This window comes from Pipistrellus hanaki, assembly GCF_964339955.1.
Source record: "Pipistrellus hanaki genome assembly, chromosome: 2".
Classification (NCBI taxonomy): domain Eukaryota; kingdom Metazoa; phylum Chordata; class Mammalia; order Chiroptera; family Vespertilionidae; genus Pipistrellus; species Pipistrellus hanaki.
The window spans coordinates 25967625-25994385 of NC_140504.1; the positions used below are offsets into that span (position 1 = coordinate 25967625).

At 39.2% G+C, this 26761-nt stretch overlaps 1 protein-coding gene across 1 annotated transcript in view; it reads right to left on the reverse strand.

Moving 5' to 3' along the window:
* WDR49 (WD repeat domain 49) overlaps nt 1-26761 on the reverse strand; it is a 127679-nt gene that overhangs the window by 54223 nt on the left and 46695 nt on the right. The window contains exons 7-9 of the mRNA XM_084872646.1: nt 22515-22748; nt 6874-7038; nt 3105-3220 (exon numbers count right to left, since the gene is read on the reverse strand). Of these exons, the coding sequence (XP_084728772.1) occupies nt 3105-3220; nt 6874-7038; nt 22515-22748 (515 nt within the window). The remainder of the gene's footprint in view (nt 1-3104; nt 3221-6873; nt 7039-22514; nt 22749-26761) is intronic.

Sequence of the window (26761 nt, forward strand, 5' to 3'; positions counted from 1 at the left end):
TAATATCATTGAGTATCTATTAAGCACCAGACATTATATAAATATACATACTATATCTATCATCTATCTATTAGATGCTCAATGATATGTATGCTATTCTTTTTCTTTTTTTAATACCTTGTTATTTTACAGAGAGGAAGGGAGAGGGATAAAGAGTTAGAAATACTGATAAGAGAGAAATATCGATCAGCTGCCTCCTGCACCAAGATCCCAAGCAGCTACCTCCTACTGGGGATGTGCCTGCAACCAAGGTACCAGCCCTTGACCAGAATCGAACCTGGGACCTTTCAGTCCACAGGCTGATGCTCTAGCCACTGAGCTAAACCAGTTAGGGCATGTATTTTATTCTTATGTTAGATGAAGTGCAGGAAGCTAGAAAGCACAAAGACAAAAAGGAGGCATTTTTCCATCCTGGGAGTAAAGGGATATCCTGGTGGGGAAGATATGTGAACAAGACTTGAATTAGGAATGCACATTAGCCACATGAGAAAATGCTTGGGAAAGGGAGAGAATAACGACAAGAGGGGTTGAAACAGTGAATTTGTTGGGGAACATCCTGACTGTAGATTGCTCCTTGAGTTTAGAATGTTCAGAAGAATGAGTGAGAATGAAGCTAAGAATAGGTCCAAGCTAGTAGGGACTTCAATTTATTATGTGTAGACACTCTGAAAGTTGTCAAATAAGGAAGTGACATTGACAGAATGCAGTGTAGGAAGAAATCATTGTAGCTAAAATGTTCAGTATCTATTTAAGAGGTAAAAGAGAGGCATTACTAGAAGAAAGGACAAATTAGAAGGCTGTGACATTCATATATGTAGAAACGGTGCTCTGAATTATACAGTTGTAGTAGTGAGGAGAGCAAGTTTGAGAAATATTTAGAACATACAATGGATAAGGCTTAGTGACAACTTGGTGGTGAAGTTGAGTGAGAAGGGAAAACCGAGTCTCTGACTATTAACTGAGGCTCTGAATGTAAGAGAAGAAGCAGGTTTTGGAGAGGGGAATAAATAATGCCTTCAGTTTAGAATATGTTGATTTTTGGATTGCACTCAGACACAGCCAGCAAAGTGAGTTTAGAGAGCTAATAGCTAAAGATAGAGATCTGAGATATCTATGAAATATCTCATACCTTCCAAGATGAAGCCAAGGTTTAAAATAAATAATGTGTCAAATACGGAGTGCTACAAAGCTCTATGGATAAAACAAATGAGGTGACATGTTTATCTACCTAACTAAATAAGTGTAATTCTCATTCCATCCTGGGCAAAATTAGCAAACAGGGCTTTTTAGATAGAGCCTGAAGTTAAAACTTCAGCTTAACAGTTTCCTCTGGGATTTAAAGAAAGCTTAATGAGCTGTCAGTCTTCTAGTTATTTCTTCTCTAATCACTAAACTATTAAGGAATTGGCATAATGGACTTTCCTTCCCAAGCTATTACCAAATAGTTGACCAATACTCTTGCTTCTTTTGTCAAATGCCTCCTGGTAAAAAGATCTCCGCAAAGATCCTCCAGTAAGCCCTCTAACATAAGGCCACTGATTTAGAAAATATATATATATATATATATTTAAATCCAACAATATAAAATGACATGAAGTCATTGAAAATACATTGTTTTAGCTTTCAATTCCAACTAAGGGATCCAAGTCTTGACCACCTTGTGGAAAATGGAATACATGGTGAAAGATGGGAAACGTGGTAACCTTTCCTCCTCTTATTTCCAAAGCTTCCTCCCCAAGATTATAGAGCATGATCACCCACAAAGATAGAAAATTGATGTTCCTTTAAGCCATTTTCAGATGACTCTACACATCTCATCTTTTAAAATTTTTTCCGGAAGCAATAAAAAATAACACATGTGATGATAATTTCTAACTATGGAGATCATAAACATATATCTAAGAAAATGGTATCCCTACAGTTATAAATGACACTGGTTACTTTTTAAAATTATTTCTTGTTCTGTCCCAAATTTAAATTGGGTCATCTGAATACTACACATCTACCATGCCATGATATTAGAGAATTAAATGTTATTCACTGCCACAGCCTAATTATAAAGATCATTAAGCCATAGTCTATTGGAACAGTTATGAGTCGTTAATGGATCATGATTGCTCCCAGGGATGTAACGAAGCCTTGTCTTTCAAATTTGAGGATGATTGAATTAGTTCTTTATATCAAGTAGAATAATCATGCCTATATTTCCTTCCTTATCACCAAACTTCCCCTGAAACTGAGCTGTGTGTGGCACTCTGCTTGTCTGCCTTTGCACATTTGCATTAGAAGAAAAGCCTTTCATATGATTGATAAAAACCCCCAAGTACGTACTGCTAGTTTTCTAGGTATGAAATCTGTTTAATCCTAGCTTCAAACCCTTCAGATCATAATTCTACAGTGAATAATGCTGGGCAAATTACCTATTAGAGCAATATTTTGTGAAATGTTGAATTTATGGACAATATATTTTCAAAACACAGCACTTTAATTTTCCTAGTGCTTATACAATGCCATCGAAAAGACTCTGTTCGTGATCCCTTAGTTCTCTCAGGGAAAAAAAAGGGAAAGAAAAGTAATTTCCCTTGTAATGAAATGGAAGAATAGCTCCTTGAGAACAGTAAGTGGGCTGTGAAAGGGCCTCTCTGCACTAAGATGAAGGAAGTGCTAACACAGAATTCAGTGGGCGATTTCCCTCTTGTGCTGCAATTTAAAATAAGCAACATGAGAAGAAGGAATGAGCTCCTTTTATACTTGAGAGAATGTAATTTACCCATTAAGAATTTATTGCCTATCACATTTGGGAAACTTTTGGCGTTAATACTCAGAATGTGGTATTATGTCCCTACCTGGAATGGTTAAAGGAAAGGGAAGGTTTCCAAAGCCAGGAGAAAGCCCTAAAACAATTCTTAAAGTTGCTCAAGCGATACAATCTTATAATAGTGTAGTCACTAAGCAGTCAGTCAATTCCAAACAGTTTCACTCACCTAGGTTACCTGAAAGTCAATGACTTAGAATCAGTCAAGATTTCTGTGTTCTTTTTTTCTTTTATATTTTGATTCAAATAAGAATATTCTTCCTACAGTTTTGTGTGAAGCACATCATACCTGTCCCAGCCTGTAACCAGTATTGTCTTCTTAAGAACCAGGATCTGTGAAATCTCCACAACTCCCTCTTTTCCAACATTTAGCGTGTGGTGACAATATCCATTGAAATCCCACACCTTTAAGACAAAAATTAAATCACCTTTGAGACAAAAAATGAAAACATCTTCTTCAATGAGTGAAACAGCACAGTGTAATAAGATTATTCTAAATGTGTGTGTTTCCATTCTGGATTAGGGTTGATTTACTCAGAATACGTAATAATTCAAGAAAATCCCTTCACTAATGAAATTTAGCCATTATATGTATTACTCTCTGGTAATACTACCAGTTTATTCTAATAATGTTTGATTCAAAGGCTAACAAATTTGTGTGTGTTTTTAAGGGGGTGGCAAGTTGAAATCATGAAGAGCCCCATTTTGGATTTTGTTGAAATCCTATTTCTCACTCTAAGTATGTCTCTAACATTATTTCTCAGGGGCATTTGGAATTTTAATGGTTTAATACAGAGCCTGAAACACAGTGATCATTGTACCAAGTTTTCCATCATCTGCCCACAAAACATCTTGTTGATACGGGTGCTAGAACTAAGTCTTATGTAAGCCCAGGCAATTCTAGATTACTCCACTTGGGCATTGGTGAGGACATAGACCCAATGGGAATGCTTTAAGAGAGAATGTAATTAAAGTCCCAAGCAGTTAAAACTATGCCTTGCTATGAGACATTGTGGGTACATATGCACAAAGGGTAAGCTAGCATCCTGTCAAACTTAAAGTGCATATCATTTTGACTCAAAAATTCAACTTCTAGAAAGTCATTACACAGAGATGCTCAAATGTGTGAAATGGCCTAATTTGTGGAATATTCTTGAAACATCCTATCTAATAAAAGAGTAATATGCAAATTGACCATCACTCCAACACACAAGATGGCTGCCCCCATGTGGTCAAAGAATGCCTCCCCATGTGGACACAATATGACCACCACAAGATGGGAGGGCAGTTGGAAGGGACTAGAACTGCAAGAGAGGGAAGTTGGGGGTGATCAGGCCTGCAGGGGAGGACAGTTGGGGGACCAGGCCTGCAGGGAAGGACATTTAGGGGTGACCATACTGGAGGGGAAGGGCAGTTAGGGGCAATCGGCCAGCAAGGGAGCAGTTAAGCGTCGATCAGCCTGGCAGGGAATGATTAGGGGGTGATCAAGCTAGCAGGCAGAAATCATTAAGGGCAATCAGGCAGGCAGGCAGGCAAGCAGTTGGGAGCCAGCAGTTCTGGATTGTGAGAAGAATGTCATTTAGACCTGATCCCAACAGACAGTTGGATATCCCTCGAGGACTCCCAGGTTGGAGAGGGTGCAGGTTGGGCTGAGGGACACACCTCCCCCCACCATGCATGAATTTCATGCACCAGGCCTCTAGTTGTTTATAAAAGCTAAAGATTTGAATCCATTTATAGGTTAGTTAATAAGAGACTGAGCGTCAGAATATGGAATATTTATACAGTGATATACAATATAATGTAGCCATTAAGAATAAGTCACCTCCATGTGTCTAAGCTCAGCCAAAACTAAACCAGCTGTGGAATCTTAAGAAAGTCGCTTTATCTCCTTGGGCTTCAGTTTTCTCATCTGTAAAACTGATAAAATAAAAGCAACAACCATATTTGTGTGTGTGTGTGTGTGTGTGTGTGTGTAGCACTAGGAAATTTCCTGGTTCATAGTACTAGTAAGCATGAACTAAATGTTAGCTTACATTATGACTATTGTTTTTATTTATATGAATCAATGTCTAGACAGAAAACACAAAATGCAGAACAGCATGGACAGTGAGCTGCCATTGAGAAAGAAGTGATGCTCAGAGGCTAGCAGCATGCATAAGAAGCTGGAAACAGTGGCAGGCACAGAATGGAGCTGGAAACAAGGGTGGAAGACTTTCTTTTCACATTACATATATTTTATATTTTAAATGTTATTATATGCATGTATTAATTATTCAAAACATCAATTAAAAAAACGGACACTTCAAAACCTTGATAAATAGGGCAATACTTTTAAATCTTTATTACAGAGGCATTGGGTTTAGATGCCAAATGATAAATGAGATTGAAAAATGTCATTCATTCTTGTTTCTTCATAAATACAGCCACTAGAGCTCAACCCTGATTTATGTGTCCTATGTAGAGGTTACCAAATTTCAGAATTCTGTTGTGCTATTGTGATAAAGATAAATGTACCTTCAAAAGCTGAGATTATACTACTAAATTCACATTAGCTTCTAAGATGTCAAGGCTTGAGCTGAGACAGAACAGTGCACATCTTCTCACCCATGTCATTCTGTTTTTTTCTACCCGTGTCTCCTAACCAAGCCCACTTAAAACAAAACCATAAATAGGTATTGTAAAGGTGTGACTCCCCCAGAATCTACCACATCCCTTAGCTGGGACTGTTTTAGCAACCATTTATAAATCTGCCCTACTCCGGATGGCTACTGTCCATGACAAGAGTAAAAGGTACCTAATCCACTTCCCTTATTTTTCAGTTCAGTCTCATTCCCCAGGAGTAGAAGTGAGGATCTTGCTTGTTCCTTTTGCTAAGCCTCTGTCTAATACTCCACTTCTAGTTATTCTTATTTTATTCTACCTTGACTATTAGGATTGGGATTATTCCATTACCCTCACACCTTTTACCAGTCAGTCCTTCCATAAATGAGTCTATTTTGCTTACATCCAAGCTCCCAGTCCACACTTCACCCATTAACCTTCCCAGAGGTTAATCAAATTCTGCTGATTCCCAGAGATTTTCACAGTAACACGCCATAGCACCTCCTTCCCACCGGCCATTAGCATCTTGTAATCCTCCTGCAAGCTTGCCTCCAACTTCCATGATATGACACCTACATATCCAGACAGCGTCCCTGTCCCTGAACGCATCAGACACCCTATCATGGAAAGGACATCTAACACCCTCATGACTCCAGATATGACAGACGTTTGCAAACCATTTAAAGCTTATTCAGAATGTCACAAGTCATCTCCAATCAAACACTGTCATTACTCTCAGAGCCTGGGGAAGCGGGGAAGATTCACTGATGGACATGATTTCAGATTGTATCTAACTTGGCATAAAAATTTGATCATTTTTTTTTTGCAAAGTAAAATAGTATCATCGTTCTCCCAGAAGAAATTAGTAGTAGTTGCAAAATAAAGAAAAGCCCCACAGCATAACATCATGTGAGTGTAAGATAAATACAAAATAAGATCATGATTGTTCTTCCTCCTTTCTTGACTACCTTACCTTTACATAAAAATAAAAATTACAAAATGGGGTGATTCTAAAATATTAATTTTCTGGAAACGCTGCATCTATGCCATATTGAAATGTTTACTTACTTGCCCTGATTTCTCAATTTATAAATGGAGGAAAAGAAAACGAGAGACATTAGCTGAAATTATTCAGGCCTCTTATTCCCCAAAGTAGTCCTCTATCCAGAGCACTGGAAAAAGCTTTCTGAAATAAGAAAGCCAAGTTATGCTTTCATTCTAAATAATTTATTCAGAAAGACCATTTATTCATTTTTCAACAAAATTTTATTTTCCTAACAGCTTTGTTATTAGATGGCTTGGGTTCTTTTGCTCTCCTTACCTTGTCTCATCTCTCTTCTTGCAAGCACAAAAAAAATAAATAAATAAAAATAAAGCCACAAATAAATACAGTCAACACTGTTTCCTCTCACAGAATTCTGGCCCCCTCTTGTCTGGTAGAACTGTGTTCCTACCTTAACGGTTCCATCTGTGCTGCCAGTCAAAAGCCGTGTCTCATTTGCATCAAGGGCCATAGTGCTGATTTCTGCATTTCCATGACAACCAGTAAATTGTTTGATTTTCTGCCCAGTGTCTATCATCCAGAAGCAAACTGTTGACCCCACATCAGAACTGATTACCTAAGAGAAAATAACATTGTAAAGAATTTAAATATAGTCCCAGAATCTATCACTGTTGTTGCAATAACACTATCTAACCTGTGCATTTTCCATACTGGGACCGCCTAACAGTTAGAGACATTTTTATAATGTATGTTCTTTCTTTTTGTTGAGCTGATAACATTTTAATTTCTAGGCCAGAACTGAGATAATAAGGTCCTGATTCTCTTTATGAGAAAAGATAGGAATCTACTTCCCTTGCCCATCATTCAGCTTAGTGTCTAGAAGCCATCCTGAAATCGAATCCTACTGAAAATAAACTTACAAATCTTTTGCATTTAAATGAGAAAGTTGATTTTAGTAGTCATGGTGATCTGACACTATTTACTATATGGAAAGACACATTTTATTATACATCAGTTTCCATTTGGCATTCAGAAAAGAAAGCACTGCTTGCCATTATGGGGAAAAGTTAATTTTAACAAATTGCTAGAGCTATTGCTTTTAATGCTATTAGTCCCTTTCTTCTTCCTTTCTCGAGGTACTGCGTATATTTTTACAGCCAAACACTATTATTGATGGGTCGCTAAAAAGAAAGAACACAGGAAGGTTAAATATAAATCTGCATATCCACCCCCAAGAGAAAGGCAACAAAACAAATGCTAGTCAGGATAGAATTATATATAGAAACCCAACAGTGTGAAATCTTATAGTGGCAGGCAGACCACTAATTTCAGCTCTAAGCATTTAAGCACCCTTTAAGAGATTTCTAAAACCATCTCACCAACAGGACTTCCAGACCCAAAGAATGAAAAAACAAGAACCACTCACTAACCATATGAATATATAGATTAAAAGGTTGCCTGAAGCAACCTCTACTCTGAGAAAACTTAAAGCATGTCCTTATCTGCTTACATATTGATTACCACTGAATAAATGTACATTTATTAAAAATATGTTAAATGTGAGTGTTGCATTTTCATAATTAAATGGGTTAAAGTTTATCAACTGTATAAGGCCTGGGTAGCAGCTGGCCATGATGCCTACACGCATTCATTCTAGGGCATCACTGGGTGGACGTTCAGAGTGCAGCTCCATGATAGAAGTGGGTTCACTGATGAATCCTTGCTCTCAAGGAGTCTGTAGTCTAGGCTTGACCATGAAAATCACCTGGGAGCTTTATAAACCATGACTGCATTCCATGCCGCAGACTCTAATTTAATTGGACCAAGGAGGGATATTTATTTATTTATTTATTTATTTATTTATTTATTTACTTTCTGTGAATCCTCATCCATGGATATTTCTTCATTGATTTTTTAGAGTATGAAAGGTAAGGTGAGAGACACAGAGAGAGAAACAACAATGTGAGAGAGACACATGGCCCAGAATCAAACCCGGGACCCTTCCAACATTTTATGCACTGAGCCAAACTGGCTAGGGCAAGGAGGAGCATTTTGTATATAGAGTTTCCCACGTTACTTAAGTGTGCAATCTGGATTAAGAACAAATTGTTGAGATAAAAAAAAAAAAACAGACAAGAAACAGAAAATGTCAAATAATGCTACAGGTTCAGAGGTATCATCCTGGGTGCTGTGGGGCACAGAAAGGAACCCCAAATTCACTCACTGGGGTGGGAGGTAGGGAATAAAAAGTGAAGATGATCAATCTGTATTGAAGATGGGTATTTATTGATTGCCAAAGTCTTTACATTCACTATCTCATTTCATCTTTATAAAAACCTGAAAAATAAATACCGATCTCATCCTCATCTACCAGTGATAAAATTGAGATTGTAAGTAGCTAGATACTAGTCCCAAGCTTATAAAATGAGGTTTGAAGGCTGCCCATGGCAGACACATCACAAGGCCTTCTTTTATTTCAGCATTGTATTCTAGATAGTTAAGAGAATGCATAGAAGAGAGAACTTGGAGAATATTCCAAGCATGACAAAAACAATAGAAATGTCATGAAACCAGGGTACAGATGTTGGGATAAATGATGGAATATCAGATGAGGAAGCAGGCTGGTGGTGGATATTTGAAATTCCAAGCAAGCTATGCCAGAGAATAATGAATAATGTATATAAAGTTATTTTTACTCAGAAATAGTCTACAGCTTTCATTGGACTGTCGATAGGATGTATGAGTCAAAATAAAATTAAGAAAAATTGCTTTGTCTTAATAAAAAGGAGAGTCACACAACATATTTTTGTTGGTTTGTGAAGATACCTTTGGCGACAGTATGGAGAACAAATAGGAGGCTGCTATAATAGTCCAGATAAGAGATGGTCACCAAAGACAGTTCTGGAGAAAAATGGAGAAGAGGGATTGAGGGGGAAAAGGCCACCAATTAGCAACAATTATATCCCAGCAAAGAAATGATCATGAACATATAATCTCTCATAACCTTTTTTCCTAAAATTACAACTCAGAATCAGATAATTTCTCAAATGATGTAATACTATGTTTTAAAATATTTTTTATTTGACGGAGAGAGAGAGAGAGAGAGAGAGAGAGAGAGAGAGAGAGAGAGAGAGAGAGAGAGAGAAGAGAGAGAGAGAGAGAGAGAGAGAGAGAGAGAGAGAGAGAGAGAGAGAGAATGGGAGGGGGGAGCAATGGTAATGGGAGGGGGGTCAATGATAAAGTATGTACACAGATAATAGTTTAATAAAAAAAATTTAAAAAATAAAGAGATAAAAACATCAATGATGAGAGAGAATCATTGGTCAGCTGCCTCCTGCATGCCTTCTACAGGGGATCAAGCCTGCAACCCAGGCATGTGCCCCGATGGAGAATCAAACCATGACCTCCTGGTTCATAGGTTGAAGCTTAATCATTGAGCCACATCAGATGGGGAGCAATACTATTCTGATACACATTTTCTCTTAGTGAAATCAAAGGTAGCTTACATATTTAATTACCTTTGTTAAATGATAGTGTAATTTCTAGGACAAATGACCTGGATCTTTGAAATAGTATGACTTCATTTTAAGGATCATTCCAAGTAACTGAGTGTGTTTCTGTTTGCTTTAGTTTGTGCGAAGAGCCAGGTTGCCTCCGTTTGGATGTCAGTTGTCTGACCGTGGCTCATTATTCAATCTTTCTAAGCTCTAATTTCCTCACATATAAACTAGAGAGACTTATAGTAACTATCTCAAACTGTACTTAAGAGATATAAATAAGCTATTTACAAAACACAGAGCATGTCATACGATTAGGTAGTGTTACTGTTTCAATTAAAGCTTTATTTGTCTGACCTTTAATTTGGGCTGATATCACTTTTTATATCCAAATCAATTATAAAATATTTAGTATCTATATAGATAATTACAATTTCAGAAACCAGATTTGTAGATGTACATTAAGATTTCAAATTATATACTACTTGTGAATTTTTCTCATACTGTAATTGCTTAGAAATTTGAATTGCATTCATTGAAGACAAAATGAGAAAATTTGAAAAGTGGTATTTTAAGAAAAAGTTAAAGGTTGTGAAGAATTTTTTTATTTCTACTAGTGGCCTAGTGCACAAAATTCATGCACATTAAAAGGGAATTAATTAGAGGAAATATTTTAATATTGCTATTTGCCCTTTCTCTATAAGTGTCAGAGATGAAAGAAAATTAGTGAAATGTATGTGAAAATCTCCCTCCTGTTAGAGTCTGGGACATGCTATGGGACTCAGAGTCAAGTCCCTGCCCACCTGCACATGTCTCGAAATCCTGTGATACCCAGACCTAGCTGGCCCTACCCCTGTCAAGACTTGTAGGGTGGTGGGGCGCAGCTTCAGGTCTCCTGGCCCTGATGCGGGAGGCTGGGGGACCGGCCTCAGGTCCCCTGGCCCCACCTCAGGTCCCCTGACCCCAGCACTAGAGTGTGATGGCATGAGGGCATGCTGACTATTTGCATATTAGCTCTTTATTCTATAGGATATAAAAAAAAACAATGATTGAGCACCTGTCACATACTAACAGTTTTGTCCTAAAAGTTGGGCATTCCCTGGCAGAAATTAAAAGATCAAACTAAAATAAGTTTATATTCAGAGAACACTTGCTTACTTGTTTAAGACTAGCTCCAGCCACATTAAAAAGCATCTAATCATCCACCCACCACTTTTATTTAATGTAGCCATTCAATCAAGAATTAATAAAATCGCTTTTGCTGTTTCTCACTCTCCCTTCTTTGCCCACCTGCCTGAACTCCAACATACTATTCATCAGTTTTCAGCACTTTTTTGTGCTCATTAAACAATTCCTCATGAAATCTGAATCAATAATGAGAACAGTATATAGTCAGTCAAATTTAATTTTATGACAATCTGCCTTAATAAGCAGGCTTCTCAAAAACAATGCGTTGAAAAACTAGGACTGACTATATCACAACATACAATCACTATTAACCAACATCTACCATCCGTGACAATGTCAGAAAACAAGAATTACAAAGCAGATGAAAAGGCTTGCAAGGTTTAGTGAGAGACAAGTGCATTTAACAACACTTGCAGAGGAAGGAAGTGGTTTGACTGCAGGATGCAGGGCACTTTATCTTTAGCAAGCTGTTTTGATTGGTCAGAAAGCCCAGGGAGAGGTATTGGCATCCCATTCACATGCCACATTTTGATGACATTAAATCTCTTTAAGTTTTCACTTTATTTCTGGCTGCTGCTCATCAGCCTATGCGGGCAGGACCCTGGGGGTCGCAGAGCAGAAATAGGCCTATTTCTATAAAACTACACTGCAGTGCATTGTGTCTCTGTGAGCAAATAGTTGTTCTGATGGGAGCACGCGCCACCTTCTATTCCTGAGTTAATGACTGTTTAGGAATGTACGGGTCTTTTCATCTCTCTCATCTGAGGCTGTCACAGCCAATCAGCCAACACTAAGAGATGTGACATTGTGCTCATGTCCCCTAATTGTCTTCTTGCTATTCCAACAAGAGTCAGCATTTTAGCTCTTTTTCAGATGCATCCCAAGCCTAGGTATAAGCAAGAGGAATCAAAAATTACAGCAGTGCATGTTGCTGGTTACCATGGGATCAGGACACTTGATTCAATTTCTCTTTTCTTTTCTTTTTATTTATTTATTTGTTTTTTTAGTCAGCGCTGTTTATAATCCCATAACATAAAGCAGGTTATGTTCTTTATTTCTTTGTTGCATCAAATCTCTGAAGTTATATCTCAGTAAGTAGTGAGATGAAAAAAATGATAATATATCAGAATACTGATACAGACAACAGATTCTCCATTTATAAATCTTATTTATTAGATATCACCTCTTCTTAGATTAATTTGTAATTCATTCCTTAAATTTATGGAACACCTTACAATAGGAGAGACATAGGATGGAGGCATTGGAGTTATATCAGTGAAAAATTCCTGCCCTTATATCTAGTGAGGGAAAGAGGGGAGAGATGCAACAAGATTTGAAAATATTAAAAGGAATTTACATATATATGTTTATATGAAGCAATATGAAAAAAATATAACTGAGAAGTTGGTAGAGATCATTGGGATTTGGTGCAAAATCGGGGGTTTTAGAAGGATTCATTTGAGGAAGACATGGCTGAGATGAAGGAGGAAGCTGTGAAGATCCCTGAGTGAAGAGAAGGAAAGAGCAATGCAAAGGCCCTGAGGCACAGTGTCCTTGGTTTGCTCAAGGACTGCAAGAAAGGCTGGCAAGACTTTGGCTGTGTGAGGAGAAGGGCCGTGGGCTGCATGCGCCCACCTGTGATCATTGTGCAGGCATTCAAGACACTCCCAAGGTCACCCCACACCCACAGACACCAGGGGACAAAGTCACAGACATATCATTTCCCCTTTTTTGATTAATAATTATCTTTTGCTCTTGCTTTGTTCTGAGTGTCTTGATTCACAATATCTTTTCATCCTTCACAAAACACCTATAAGGGAAGTATTATAATTTCTATTTTCTAGATTTAAAAAAAAGTAACAAAAACGGTTGCTTAGATAAATTAAATAACTTGCTCAATGTAAAGCACTGGGCACTCTGACTCTAAAATCCCACCACCTCTCACATTGTAAAGAAATAGCTAAGAAAAGAAAAAAAAGAGAAAGAAAAAGCAAAAACTACTTCAAAAAACAGCTGAGACAACATTGGACTCCCAGGTTCTGATTTTGCGTGTTTGACATTTCTCACTCCATCCCAACAACAAGTGAAAAGCTGAGCAAACTGAAAAACCAACAACTCTTCTTAGATCAATATAAGAAATGAGGTCACAGGGCAAATCGCTGCCCCCAAATCAGAAAGGCCTGGGCAAATACATAAAGTCACAACTTACCACAGCAAAATTCATGAACTGAAAACTCTGGGGCAGCAATGCCAAGATAGGGAAATGGGAACTGCCATTGACAAATGGCTGCGGGCTCCAAGTGGACAAGTCTGAGAGTTAACATTTCCAGGGGAGCCAGTCATGGGGGAACCCCATCACTTTATGTTTTGTTTTGAGGATATCGACCAGGTTCTCTCTTAAACACTGAAGAAAAAAATCCCCTCATGCTCCTGGCAGGGGCAGGCGAAAGTATTTTGAAATAGTAGTATGTCAGAGTCCTCTGTTCATCTTAACAGGATCTGTCCTCAAGAGAAACTATTTAACCAGACCCTAACCTGCTAGGGTTTTATCAGAGGCTAAATGACCTGGGGGAGGGCAATACCTAAGTCTAGCTGCCTCTCGCCCTCCTGTGCTATTCAAGGGGGAGGAGGGACAACAGAGAAGCATGTGTGAAGGCACAGTCTGGAGGCACAGGCCCCCTGAAGGTCTGAGACCTAACCATTGGATTCTAGAAGGCTTCACCACCGCCCACACCCTCACTGCCACATTTTTAAAGGCCTATTTACAGAAGTCGCTTTGACTCAGTGTATCATGTCAAACTATGAACAAAGTACAAACATGCTCAATGGCAAGAAACTCAGTCTGAGGATACAGAGCAAACGTCAGTCTCAGACATGGCAGGGATGTTTGAATTCTCAGATCATGAAGTGAAAAGAACGATTATGAATATGCTAAGAGCTCTCATAGGTAAAAATAGACAGCACTGATTCTACACAAGTTCATAGAGAGAGGCCAAAGACCCAGAGGAGCCAACACAATGTATTTCAGAATCAGAACAAAATCAGAAGACTGACACTGCCCAACCTCATAACTTACTATAAAGCTGCAATAATCAAGACAGTGTGGTATCAGCAAAAGAAGAGACAATAGATCACTGGAGCAGAATAGAGAGACCAAAAATAGACCCACATAAATATAATGAGCTGATCTTTGACAAAGAAGCAAAGGCAATACGATGGAGGAAAGATAGTCTTTTCAATAAATGGTGCTGGAACTACTGGAACTGCACTTGTTAAAAACTGAATCTAGAAAGACTGTATAGCCTTCATGAAATCTAACTCAGAATGGGTCACAGACCTACATACAAAACAAAACAAACAAAACCATATAGAACTCAAAGCAGATAATATAGAAGAAAATTTAAAGGACCTTTGGTTTTGCAATGACTTCTTAGATGAAACACCAAGGGTATAGTCTATGAATTAAATAATTTATAAACTGAATTTCATTAAATTAAAAAATCTCTGCTCTGCAACACACACTGTCAAAAGAATGAAAAAACGAGCCAGAGACTTAAAGAAAATATTCTTAAAAGACATATTCTTCAGGTACTGTTATCCAAAATATACCAAGAACTCAAAATTCAACAATGAGAGAACAAAGAACCTATTTTAAAAATGGGCCAAAGACCTTACCAGACATCACCAAAGAAGATAAACAAATTTCAAATAATGTAAAAAAGATGCCCCACATCATATGTGGTCGGGGAGGTGCATAGTGAAACAATAATGTGATCCTATGCATTAGAATGACATGAATCTGGAACACTGACAACACCAAATCTTGACAGGCTGTAGGACAATGAGAACATTCCTTCATTGCTGATGGGAAAGCAAATTGATGCAACCGCTTTAAAAGGCAATGGGCATTTATTTTACAAAACTAAACACATCAGTCAATTCGACAATTGGGCTCCTTGATATTTACCCCAAAGAGTTGAAAACTTAGATCCACACAAAAGCCTGCACACAGATGTTTAGCAGCTTTATTCATAACTGCCATGCTTGCAGGTGAATGAATAAATAATCTGTGGTATATCCACACAAAGAAATATTATTCAGTGTAAAAAATAGCTTACAAGCCATTCAAAATGCATAGAGGAAATGCAAATGCATATTATTGAGTGACAGAAGTCAATCTTAAAAGGCTACATACATAAAAGATTCCAACTACATGACATTCTGAAAAAAGCAAAACGATGTAGACAGTAAAAATATCAGTGGTTGCCAGGGTTTAGGGGAGGAGGGTGGGAAGACAAGGTGGAGCATAGAAGATTTTTAGGGCAGTGAAGTTACTCTATATGATGTTATAATGGTAGATACATGTTGTTATACATTTGTCTAAACTTACAAAATGTATAACACCAAAATTGAACCCTAATGTATACTGCAGTTACATCCTATATAATAAAAGGGCAATATGCAAATAGACCGAATGGCAGAACAACGGAACAACCAATCAAAGTGTATTATGCTAATGATATGCTAAGACTGCTCAACTGCTCGCTATGACATGCACTGACCACCAGAAGGCAATGTTCCAACCAGTAGTTTAGCTTGCTGCTGGGGTTTGGCTGATTGGGACTGAGCAAGATGGGCTGGATACACCCTGGAGCCCTCCTGTGGTCCCTCCCTGGCTCAATCATGCAGCCATGGGGTCCCTCAGTCTGGCCTGTGCCCTCTCACAATCTGGGACCCCTCTATGGATGTCAGAGAGCTGGTTTCAGCCAAAACCTGCAGGCCACTCCCCTTGGGAGGGCGCCAGATGCAGGACTGTGGATTTAGGGGCCCAATTCCACCCATAGGGACACCCCCGCCCCCATGCACGAATTCATGCACCAGACCTCTACTTTGGTGAAAAGGATGGGTCAATATCAGTTCATCAGTTGTAACAAATGTGGAGAATGTATATAACCAAGGAGGCTGTGCATGAGGGAGGACAGAAGGAACAAGATATTTCTATACCTTCTTCCCAATTTTGCTGTGAACCTAAAAGTGACCTTCAGAAAAATAAATAAGGTCTTTAACAAAGCTAAGACTATGAGGATGAGATAGGCTGAGGATGGGTCCTCTTCTATCCTGCTGATAGATTTAATGCAGCTTCTTTTTTGGTGAACATTGGACAGTATCTATCAAGGTTCCTGACATAGTTTCTGACTAATTCCAGGAATTTATCACACAGATATATCTTCACATGTGCTAAAATTTGTATGTTCAAGGTTAAAACTATCAATACTACATTACTTGAAATAGAAAAATATCAGAATTACCATCAATGCCTATAAGAAGTGATTAACAAAAAGTTTGTTAGACCCATGCAACAAAGTAACATAGAGCTGTAAAAAAGAAAGAGTGTGCTCTCTAGGTAATGTGATGAAATGATCTGTAGCATTAGGTGAAAAACCAATGCACAGAGCAATGTTTCTGTGCATATAATATGCTACCATTCATGTAAACCGCATTTAAAATAATATGTTCTTAAAATTAATAATTACATAAATATTCTTTTTTTTGAATTGAGGATAATTATTTTTTTTAGTTTGATTTATTTTTTTATTTTATTTTTTAACATTTTTTTATTAAATTATTATCTTAATTTTCTTAATCCTCACCTGATGATATTTTTTCCCATTGATTTTTAGCGAGAGAGAAAGGAAAGGGAAGGGTTGGGGGGAAGAGAGAGAGAGAGAGAGAGAGAGAGAGAGAGAGAGAGAGAGAGAGGAGAAACATCGATATGCCAGAGTCACATTGGTTGATTGCTTCCCTCAGGCATCCTGATTGGGGCCAGGGATCAAACCTGCAACCAAGATACATGCCCTTGACTGGAAATCAAACCAGAGACCCTTTGGTTCTTGGATGCTGCTCTAACCACTGAGAAACCGGTCAGAGATGCTATATATATTTACTTGGGTATGAATAGAAAAGCCCTTGCTGGGGCCTCATTGAAGTCACAAAACTGGTTGCTTCATAGGAAGGAAACTGGGTAGGTAGGCAATCGGGATGAGAGGAAACTTTCATGGTATATCCTATTATTCTTTTGAATAATAATAACACTGAAATGCGTTATTCCTTCCAAGCTAATCACATTTAAATGAACGTGGGTATGCATGTATATGCATGTGTGTGTGTGTGTGTGTGTGTTTTGGTATAATCTTAAGACTGGGGTACTTACTTCACATGTGTCCAGCTAGTGATTAGACCTCATAGGCCAGAATTGACATGAAACCAAGTAAAGCCTTAAGCCAGCTAGGGAAGAAGAACCATGCTAACAGAATGGAGGTCACCTGGAGCCCAGCGAGGAGGCAGGCAAAGACAATGCTTCCATCCGTGTGCAGCTAGTTCTGTTCAGATGAGAAACTCATCGATCTTGCCCTAAATACGAGCACCCCAGAGGTATAATGTCTTGTAAGATGGAGATAAATTTCCCTTACATTTGTCGGCCTCCCTTTTCTCACATTTTATAATTACCAAGGGAACTACACATTGAATTGTTTAGATTCTCAAAAATCTCAATTCCCCAAAATAATGGTGCATAGAAAAGAGGACAGGAGATGCACTGGTACCAAAAAAGAATGACACCCGAGGGTTGTTTTTCAGGAACGATGTTTCTTGTGATAGTGTGAGAGTTGTCTTCAAGAAACAGCACCACTCTGGATGAGGAAAAGAAGGTTTAGTCTTCACATTTCCAAACCTAACCTCCCGATGTGGATTATGAAACCCATCCAGGCTCTCTGGAGTCCTGCTAGTCTCAGCCAGGCAGCATTGTCTGATAAGTTTCTCTATGTAACCATGGATGCGATTAATATGTTTACTCTTGGAGATGGGATAAAATGCTAAAATTATGGGAAGCAATTTGTACACCAAATTATATACTGTGCATATATTTTAAGCTAGAAAGTCATTCCTAAGATTTTACCCGAGAGAGATAAAGTCATGAGTGTGAATATAGTTATATACAAAAAAAATCGTAATAGCAAAATTATCATCAAGGCAAATGGATCTGTAAATGGTGATACATACCTATAGTGGGATATGTACTGCCTTTTAAAAAATGATGAACTAGATCTACATTTGGGTACAGGGAAATACATTTCAATCTATTATAAATAAAAACGTGGGTTGCAGACCACATTTATGCAAAATAGTCTACACACAGAGAGATATTTAGAACCTGATGATATTTAGCTTCTTATTTGAGCTTTGCTGCATTGTTCTAACATCTCACAATAAGCATGGAATGTTTCTCAAAAATGAAACTATTTAATTTATTGTCTGTCACAATTTGATGACACCTGAATGGCCAGCCTGGCCCTAAGTGTGTCCTCGGTGCAAAACAAACTGAAACATTATCTATTTTACAGAAACAGGTTAGCCCCCATCATTAGGATGAGAGCTGCAGTGATAACTGAAACTTTATTCCTGTTTATAGCTACAAATATATTCTTAAAGGTTCCTAACATCCTTGGGTATTTTTTTAAGCTTCAGTTAAGAACTCGCTGCAAAGGCAATTTATGAGAATTACTTCCAGGGTACTGCGTGACTTTGATTCTTTTAAAATTGCACATTCCAGGGGCTCTCTGATGTTGTCCCAACTTGTCCTGCCGTTAGCTGTGTGGGCAATCTTCGCAGGGTGTGACAAAGCACGCAGGTCTTTGTAAGAGGCTTTGCATGGCTCGCCATCCCTTTCTTGATTAGGGATGCTGGGATGCCAAAAAGTCATGAAGATAAAGAAAAGTCACAGAAATGTACCAAGTTGCTTTTACATAGGGATAATGTTAGGTCTCCCTGGAGTCAAATAGAATTAAGTAATACTAGCATGTCAGCTGAAATGACAATAGAAGAAAGGTTTTCCATTAATTTCAAACAAATGGAAAGTCCCCAAAAGAGACTTCAAACCAGAATACCAAAGATCAAGGGTCAGTGAACCTGGTATGAGAAATGGCAATAATTTAGCAACTGAGCATCCATTCAGTGCTCAGAAAAATGTTAACAGTTGTTGGAAAACACAGAAGTGGAAGACTAGTATCTTTCCCTTCTGCCAAGTATTTAACTATTGTAGAAAGCAACTCCAGGTGTGAGCAATGCTCTGAGAGGAATGAGATTAGCGTGGCCAGAGCTGTCCTGGGAGACTCAGGGTGTTGAGGGGACCAAAGTAGACCCCAATAATTGAATGTTTATGAGCAGGAACTGCAATGGCTGAGAATGGACAGGACAAACAACGTTCTCCCCTCAAAGGGTGTTCCTGAAGATAAGCAGGCTGGTGACAAAGCCCAGACCATCTTCTAACTCTTCCTAACATCTGCTGTCATGTGATGCCTGGTTACATAAAGATGAACGAATGCGGGGAAGTTAAGCAAAAGAGATGTGATAAAGTTTCAACACTCCACCTGAGAGGTATGGGGAGCCTGTAGAGCTGGCTCCAGGACAAACTGCTTCTGAAAGGAGGCCATACCTAGGGATGCAGGAGAGATACATACTGCTACTGTTTGTTATGTCTGTGACCCAGAAGCACGCGCACATGTGTGCATACACACACACACACACACACACACACACACATGCACGCATGCACGCACGCACGCATGCACGCACGAACATGCACATACACACATTTTCAAAAGTTAATAAACTGAAGCTTAGTCATGGTAAGTAATCTGCCCAACATTTGAACTCCGATTTCTCTAACCCAAAGTGTCTCAAAACTTGTGATCTTCAGGTCACTTTACACTCTTAAAATAATTGAAGAATTCAAATAACTTTTTATTTATTTGGAAGAAATAGATAGATAGATGATAGATTAGATAGATAGAAGATAGATAGATATATAGATGATAGATAGATAATAGATAAATTACCTAAATTTACATTAGAAATTTACACTGAGAATTTGTTAAAACACAATAATAAAAAGCACACATTCCTTTGGACATCACAGCAATAATATCACTGCTCATCAGGTAGCTTCTAGAAAACTCTATACACTAATGAGACAATGAGAGTGAAAAACAAAAACAAAAAAAGTTAATATTATGATTAAAATAGTATTGACCTCCCAGATTCTCCTAAAGAGATCTGAGTCCCCTGCGGTCTGAGAATTAGTGTCTTAACCCCAGGTTTAAGCAATAATTTTTCCAAGACCAGACTGTGGTATGGCCAGTGAATGACCTTCACCATCTGGCTCTAAGCTCCCTTTACTGCATCAACGCCAACATCTGCCAAGTGCTCCCCAACTGCCCCCCCCCCCCCCCCCCGTAAATGCACTCTGAGTGCTCAAGCCACTTGGCAGGTGCTCCCATTGTGGTTTCTGTCTGGAACTACTTCCTTCTCCTCTGGCTTTCAAGGCTCTGTTGAAATGCCAACCTCCTCAGCCCCGGGCAGAACTGATCACTTTCCATGGGTAGCTCTTACCTCTACTTCATTACATTCAGCTCCACTGTGGCCTTGTGAGTTGGTCATGTGTCTGCTTCCTCATTTGTATTCCACAATCCTGTGTGAGGCCCTACTGAGCAGTGAAAACCAGGAAGACACCCTGGACCTGTCCTTAAAGACTGGAGTCTCACTTTAGCTGGTTTGGCTCTGTAGATAGAGCATCAGCCTGTGGACTGAAGGGTCCTGAGTTCATTCTAGTCAAGGGCACATGCCTGGGTTGGGGGCTCCATCAACCCAGGGGGTTTCTATTTCTCACTCTACCCTCCTCTCTGAAATAAATAAATATATATATTTTTTTAAAAAATTAGTCTCCCTCAGTCCTGGCTCATGGTATTTCTTCAAACCTGTTTTATTTGTTTTGTCTACTCTAAAGTGACAAATATCACTGCTTGATGGGACTGTGGATGATATTGTTCTCTTTTTCTTGACTGCCGATACATTTTCATAATTAAAAAATGGAATACAGCACAGAAGTGTTTCTATAGCTTAGCAGCTAGTAGAAAGCACTTATGTATGTGGGACACAGCTCTGTGTGCTTTATATGTGTATCAATGCTTTTAATTATTTATGCTATTAACAATGAAAATAAAGAGGTGCACACACTGAACTGTACAGTGACCCTTCCTACAGCATATACCACATGCGCATATTTTATCCTTGCTTAAAAAACTCGCATATATTTGTTATCTTGGCTTTCTTTATGGTGTATTCTAGAACTCCTTTGGGCCCCATTTCCTGAACTCCTCAGGGAATATGGCTTATCTTATGGCCGGGCGATGCCGGATCTCAGCATCTAAGCACAAGCCTAAGCTGTTTAACTTTGCAGATCTCAATTAGCATAATGTTCTCCTGGAAACAAACACATCGCTCAGCGGCCACCGGGGAGCCGAATGAGCCGGTTGCCTTAAAAAAGTTCAGTAACACATTTACGGGGGAACATTTCCCCCAGATGGAATTCAAAATGGATCGCTGCATAAAGGATTTTTATCTCCTGGAATAGCCAGGAAACAGAATGTTTGATGTAGTGACAAGACACACTGCTCATTACTAACAAAGGGCTTTCCATCCGCTGCACAAGATGGGAACTCCTCCTGTCTGCCTGACTGCAGAGCCTTCCATGGAGGGAAGGGAAGAATGGGCTGGAGTTCTTGTTTACATTGGCCCAAAGCTGGATACTGGGTTCCTGCCAGTGCTGTTACAATAGGGCCTGAAGTGATCATGGCAGTAGATGGTCCCTCCCCCCCAAATACCCCCAGGCTTACCCCTCCTGTCCACCAAGGATGCTCTGCACCAGGGAGCAGGCTTGGCCATGGACGTGCAGGTAGCACTATCGGGCGAGCAAAGGCTGCAGAGCACCATTCAAGTGGTGGGGAGACAAACAACACTCAAGCTGCATAGCAAGTGGCCCCACATGTAACTGGATCATTTTATGATGAACACATTCTGGGCTGTCACGGTGGCTTGCCTCGGTGTAAAAATGTGCCAGCAAAACGGATCTCTGCTAATGACGTTTCAGGCATATTTCAGAACTTTCCAGGGGGACACAGGAAGATGGTGTTCATCAAAGGAACAATTTCCAGCAATTTCCAGCCAGGTTTACCTGCATTTGTCATCGGGGCCCAGGCTGGCAGGTAACAAAGGTAAGTTGGATCAGGTAACCTGGTGTTTGTGTTAGCTGGGATAATGCCATTCCTTAGAATGCTGTCAGTGCTGTGGGGGTCGCTGGCTGAAAATGAAATCATCTCCAAATCCACCTGAACGCACGGTATCGCAGAAAAGCACACACCTGTGAAATCCCTGGCCACGGTTTTGTTTTTTCTCTATTTGCCTTCAGCGACCTTTCTCTATTTGCCTTCCCCAATCCCACCTTAGATGGGATTGCGGAAATAGCCTCTGGCTATGGAAATAGGTAGGGAGGGTGAGAGAAAAGCATCCTTACCTGCCGCAAGCCTGAATGGTAAAGGACACACGTGACTGCGCTCTTGTGGCTCTTCACCCTCTGGCTGGCCTCCCGTTCCATGGCCAGCAGGGCCAGCTGGTGGTGACAGGAGATGAAAAGTCGGCCGTGGGCTTCATCAAAGTGGAAGAGGCATCCGAAGTCCTGACTTGGGGGGAAAGAACACGCTATCCTCTGGATGGACAGCTGGTGCTGAATATCCCAGAGTCTCAAAACCTGGCGATAAAGTCAGACGAAAAGGTCAAGAACAATTCTCATTCTTGGGCCAATTTTTTTTTTCTGCTTCATCCTTGACTGCAGGCGGTTGTTCTCTCCAGTGTATTAGAGTTGGTGACACTTCTGTCATAGCACATAGTGTTCTTCCCTTGTCCGTCTACATACTCCATCAGCTGTAACCATCTCCTCTAGGGATGGGATTGTGTTTTGCCTTGGTCCCCAGAATTTAGTAGGTGCTTGTGGTAGACAGAGATGATGTCCCTCAGAATGATCCGCACGGGTGTCCCTGTCTTATCCCTGGAATGTGTGGTGATGCTATCTAACTCAAGAAAGGGGATAGTGCAGATGTGATAAATCAAGGACGTTGAGATGGAGAGGTTATCCTCTATCCCAGCGTTTTTCAACCACTGTTCCGCGGCACACTAGTGTGCCGCGAGATGTTGCCTGGTGTGCCGTAGGTGCAGACAAGACAAGAATTTTATAATTTTTCACTATTTTGTTTACTTAATATTTCATAATAAAGTAATTATAAAATACTTTCTTTGTGTTTATTTGATTCCTATTCAAGAGAATTACTTTATATATAGTCAATATAGGCACAGAGTTAAATTTTTTAACATTTTCTAATGGTGGTGTGCCTCGTGATTTTTTTCATGAAACAAGTGTGCCTTTGCCCAAAAAAGATTGAAAAACACTGCTCTATCCTGGATGATTTGGGTGAGTCCAATATAATCACCAGGGAGATCCCAGTGATGGAATGTAATAAGGACTCAACCTACTGCTGCTGGCTTTGAAATTGGGGGAGTGGAGTCCCCCCGCCCTCTGTACAAGGAAGCTGGAAATGGCAATGAAGCATTCTCCCCCAGGGCCTCAAGAAAGGACAGCCCTGCTAACATCTTGATTTTAGCCCAGTGAGACCCATGCCGGAACTCGAACTTACAGAACAAAGAGTAATTTTGTACTGTTTCAAGCCAACTTTGAGGTGATTTGTCACAGAAGCAATAGGAAACTAATGATCTCTCTCTCTCTCTCTCTCTCTCTCTCTCTCTCTCTCTCTCTCTCTCTCTCTCTCTCCTTCCCTCTCTTCCTGCCTCTCCCTCTACTTCTCTCTCTCTGTGTTTTAAACGACATTGAAATGTGAGGCTAAGGGTGCAGACTTCTTCTAGTGTGTCCTTGTCTGACAAAAGATGAGGATAAATTCATGGACTTACAAACTCCATCTAAGCAGGGGTATCCCCAAAAGAGATCCCTGGAAAGGGCACCCAAATGGGAAAAGCCTGCTCTCTCTCTCTCTCTCTCTCTCTCTCTCTCTCTCTCTCTCTCTCTAATGGAAACAAATCTAAAAATCTGTCCCATGTCTCTTTGCCCCTGGTTTCTATATGCTGTAGGTTTGTGTCTGAATCTGACCCTTTCTAATTGGACCCTTCCTCAATCTAGGACCCCCTCATTGGTCCCTCTGCTACACAGTATCAGTTTCAAAGCTCTGAGCCCACCAGGTTTCCCCACCTCTTTCTCTCCCCTTATCCTGCAACATTCCTCTATCCTCTGTGAAAATGTTTCCCTCTTCTCAATATCTTGTGACTTTTCTTTATCCTCTGTGAAATTATGTCTTCCTCCCCGCTTATCCTGCGGCATTTATCTATCCTCTGTACCAGTAAGATAAGCATTTTTTTTTTTTTTTGCATCTCCAAGCCCCCATATATGCATTCCTCTTCCATGGACCCTCTTTATTCCCTAAAACTCCCTGTCCTGTCTCTAAAATTTCTTTCAGGCCCTTTCAGTATCAAGTTCAAATAATCCAAAAATATTAGCCTCTTACTCAAGCCCAGTCATAATACAAAGATCATGTGCAGATAGAACAAAACTAATGCAGGAAAAAATAAAAAACAAAGAGTAGCTTTGCAGGTCCAAGTGTTGCCACTATGAGTTGTGGTGAGAACTAATTCAGGCAAGTGACATAAACTGAGTCCGAATGAAGACAGTGGAAAACCCCTCCAAAGGGGACTGGCAGACCAGCTCTGGGCCAGACTTCTTGGGTTCTAATCTTGGCTCTGTCCCTTACACAGGGTGACCTCCAGCAAGTGTCTTTGTCTCTGAATTTTTTATGTGCCTTCCTCATCTGAGGCTGTGAGGATTAAATGAGAACCCATGTCAGGCATTTAGCATGACAACCAGCATGGAATGTGTTCAATAATTGTTCTTTTATTATTACACTAGAGGCCCAGTGCATGAAATTTGTGCATGGGGGAGGGATGTCCCTCAGCCTGGCCTGTGCCCTCTCATAATCTGAGACCCCTTGGGTAGTGTCCCTAGGCCTGGCCAGCAATCAGGGACTATTGGAAAGTTCCTTCCTGCTTTCCATCTAGGTGGTGCTGCCCCCGCCGCCAGTTGCCTCCCTCTGCAGGCGACAGGCATGGGGTGTGGTCACTTGGCTGGCCTAAGCCTCTCTTGCTGTACAGAGGGTGACCTGGGCCTTCCTCTGTGGGGCGATTGTGGGTGAGTATACAGGGTAGGAGAATAAAAAAGTAGGTTTATAATTGTTCATATTGAAAATAATACAATAATTAATAAATAATAATACAAAAATAAACTCATGTTTCACTTACTCACAACTATAAACCTACCTTTGTCCCACCTTGTATAAATACAGAGTAAATTGGGTTTTCTTGACAAGGATTTTTTTTTTATTTTTAAAGAACTTATTCTGATTATTAAAAATTACTAATTTTTATTTATTTATAATATTCTGGAAGCCCTTTAGAAAATGTTTATCCCCAGAAATATAGATTCTACAAGAACCAAGACTTGCAAATAGAGTTTAATGTGTCCCAAATATAAATAGAATCAATAAACTATTTTTAGAATGTTAAAACCATAGGATTAGACATATCTAGGTCATTCTCAAACACTCATATTACTTATGATAGTCTTGCCTTCATTGTCCAAAATCATGTCTTATTTAGTATGAACCCTGTTCTAAAATACAAAAATTAACTTCATGTCAGAATAATTATCTGAGACATAATTGAGTATAGATTAACAATAACTCAACAGTATTAATGGACTATAGTTCCCCCAGAATCATTTTCCACTGTGTTGTTCAAGTAATTTATATTGGCTTTTAATATTTTATTGACATTTAGTCATGTAAATTAAATAAAAATCTTAAATACATGAGCAATAAGCTCTCTAGTCTATAATGGGTTCCTTCTTGCTATTAGAGATATTTTTATCAGATTGTGTGCATATTCATTAGTTTTTCTCAAAATAAATGTTATTGTTTTGATTTCCTTTTATCTGGAGAACTCTCTCAATTAATGATTCTACCAAGACCACCTTTTTTGTAATTATTTAATTTTTCTCTCTGCTGAGAATTAAAACAACAGCATTGATAAGCTGTCACCAATGTATATAACAGTGTTCCAGCATTTTCCTAGAAATCTCTTCATGAAATTTGACCCCCCCCCCATAAGTTTTCAGCCACACTCAGTACCAGTGGTTCTTAATCTTGACATCAGATATACCCAAGGTGCTTTAGAAATTGCCTATGCTTGTGCTCTTTTCTCAGGCCAATTAAATTATAATCTCTGAGCATGGGGATCAGACATTAGTATTTCTTTTTAATTTCCTCAGTATTTTCTTTGTATTATACCTTAACTTCTCTACTTTGTTTTCAGGTCAACGCTAATCTCCTTGAATGAGAAACCTTACTCTCAGCTTAATCAGTAATATTATGTGGCTTGGCTTTAAACCAGATAACTGTACTGCCCTTCTTCCTTAATTAGTCTATATCCTTTTAATCATGAAAAATATCTTACAGTAATGGAGTTTTATTAATCCAGTCCTTTGACAAAATGTCACTTAAATGTCTAGTTAATATTTGTGATTCTCATTCTCATTGGCAAAGAATGAGGCCATAGCTCAGAAAGGACAATAATTAATGTCAATTTTTATTCCAGGTATCCTAAGGAAGTTTTCTTTATTCTTATGAGTAAAAATAAATAAATTGACAA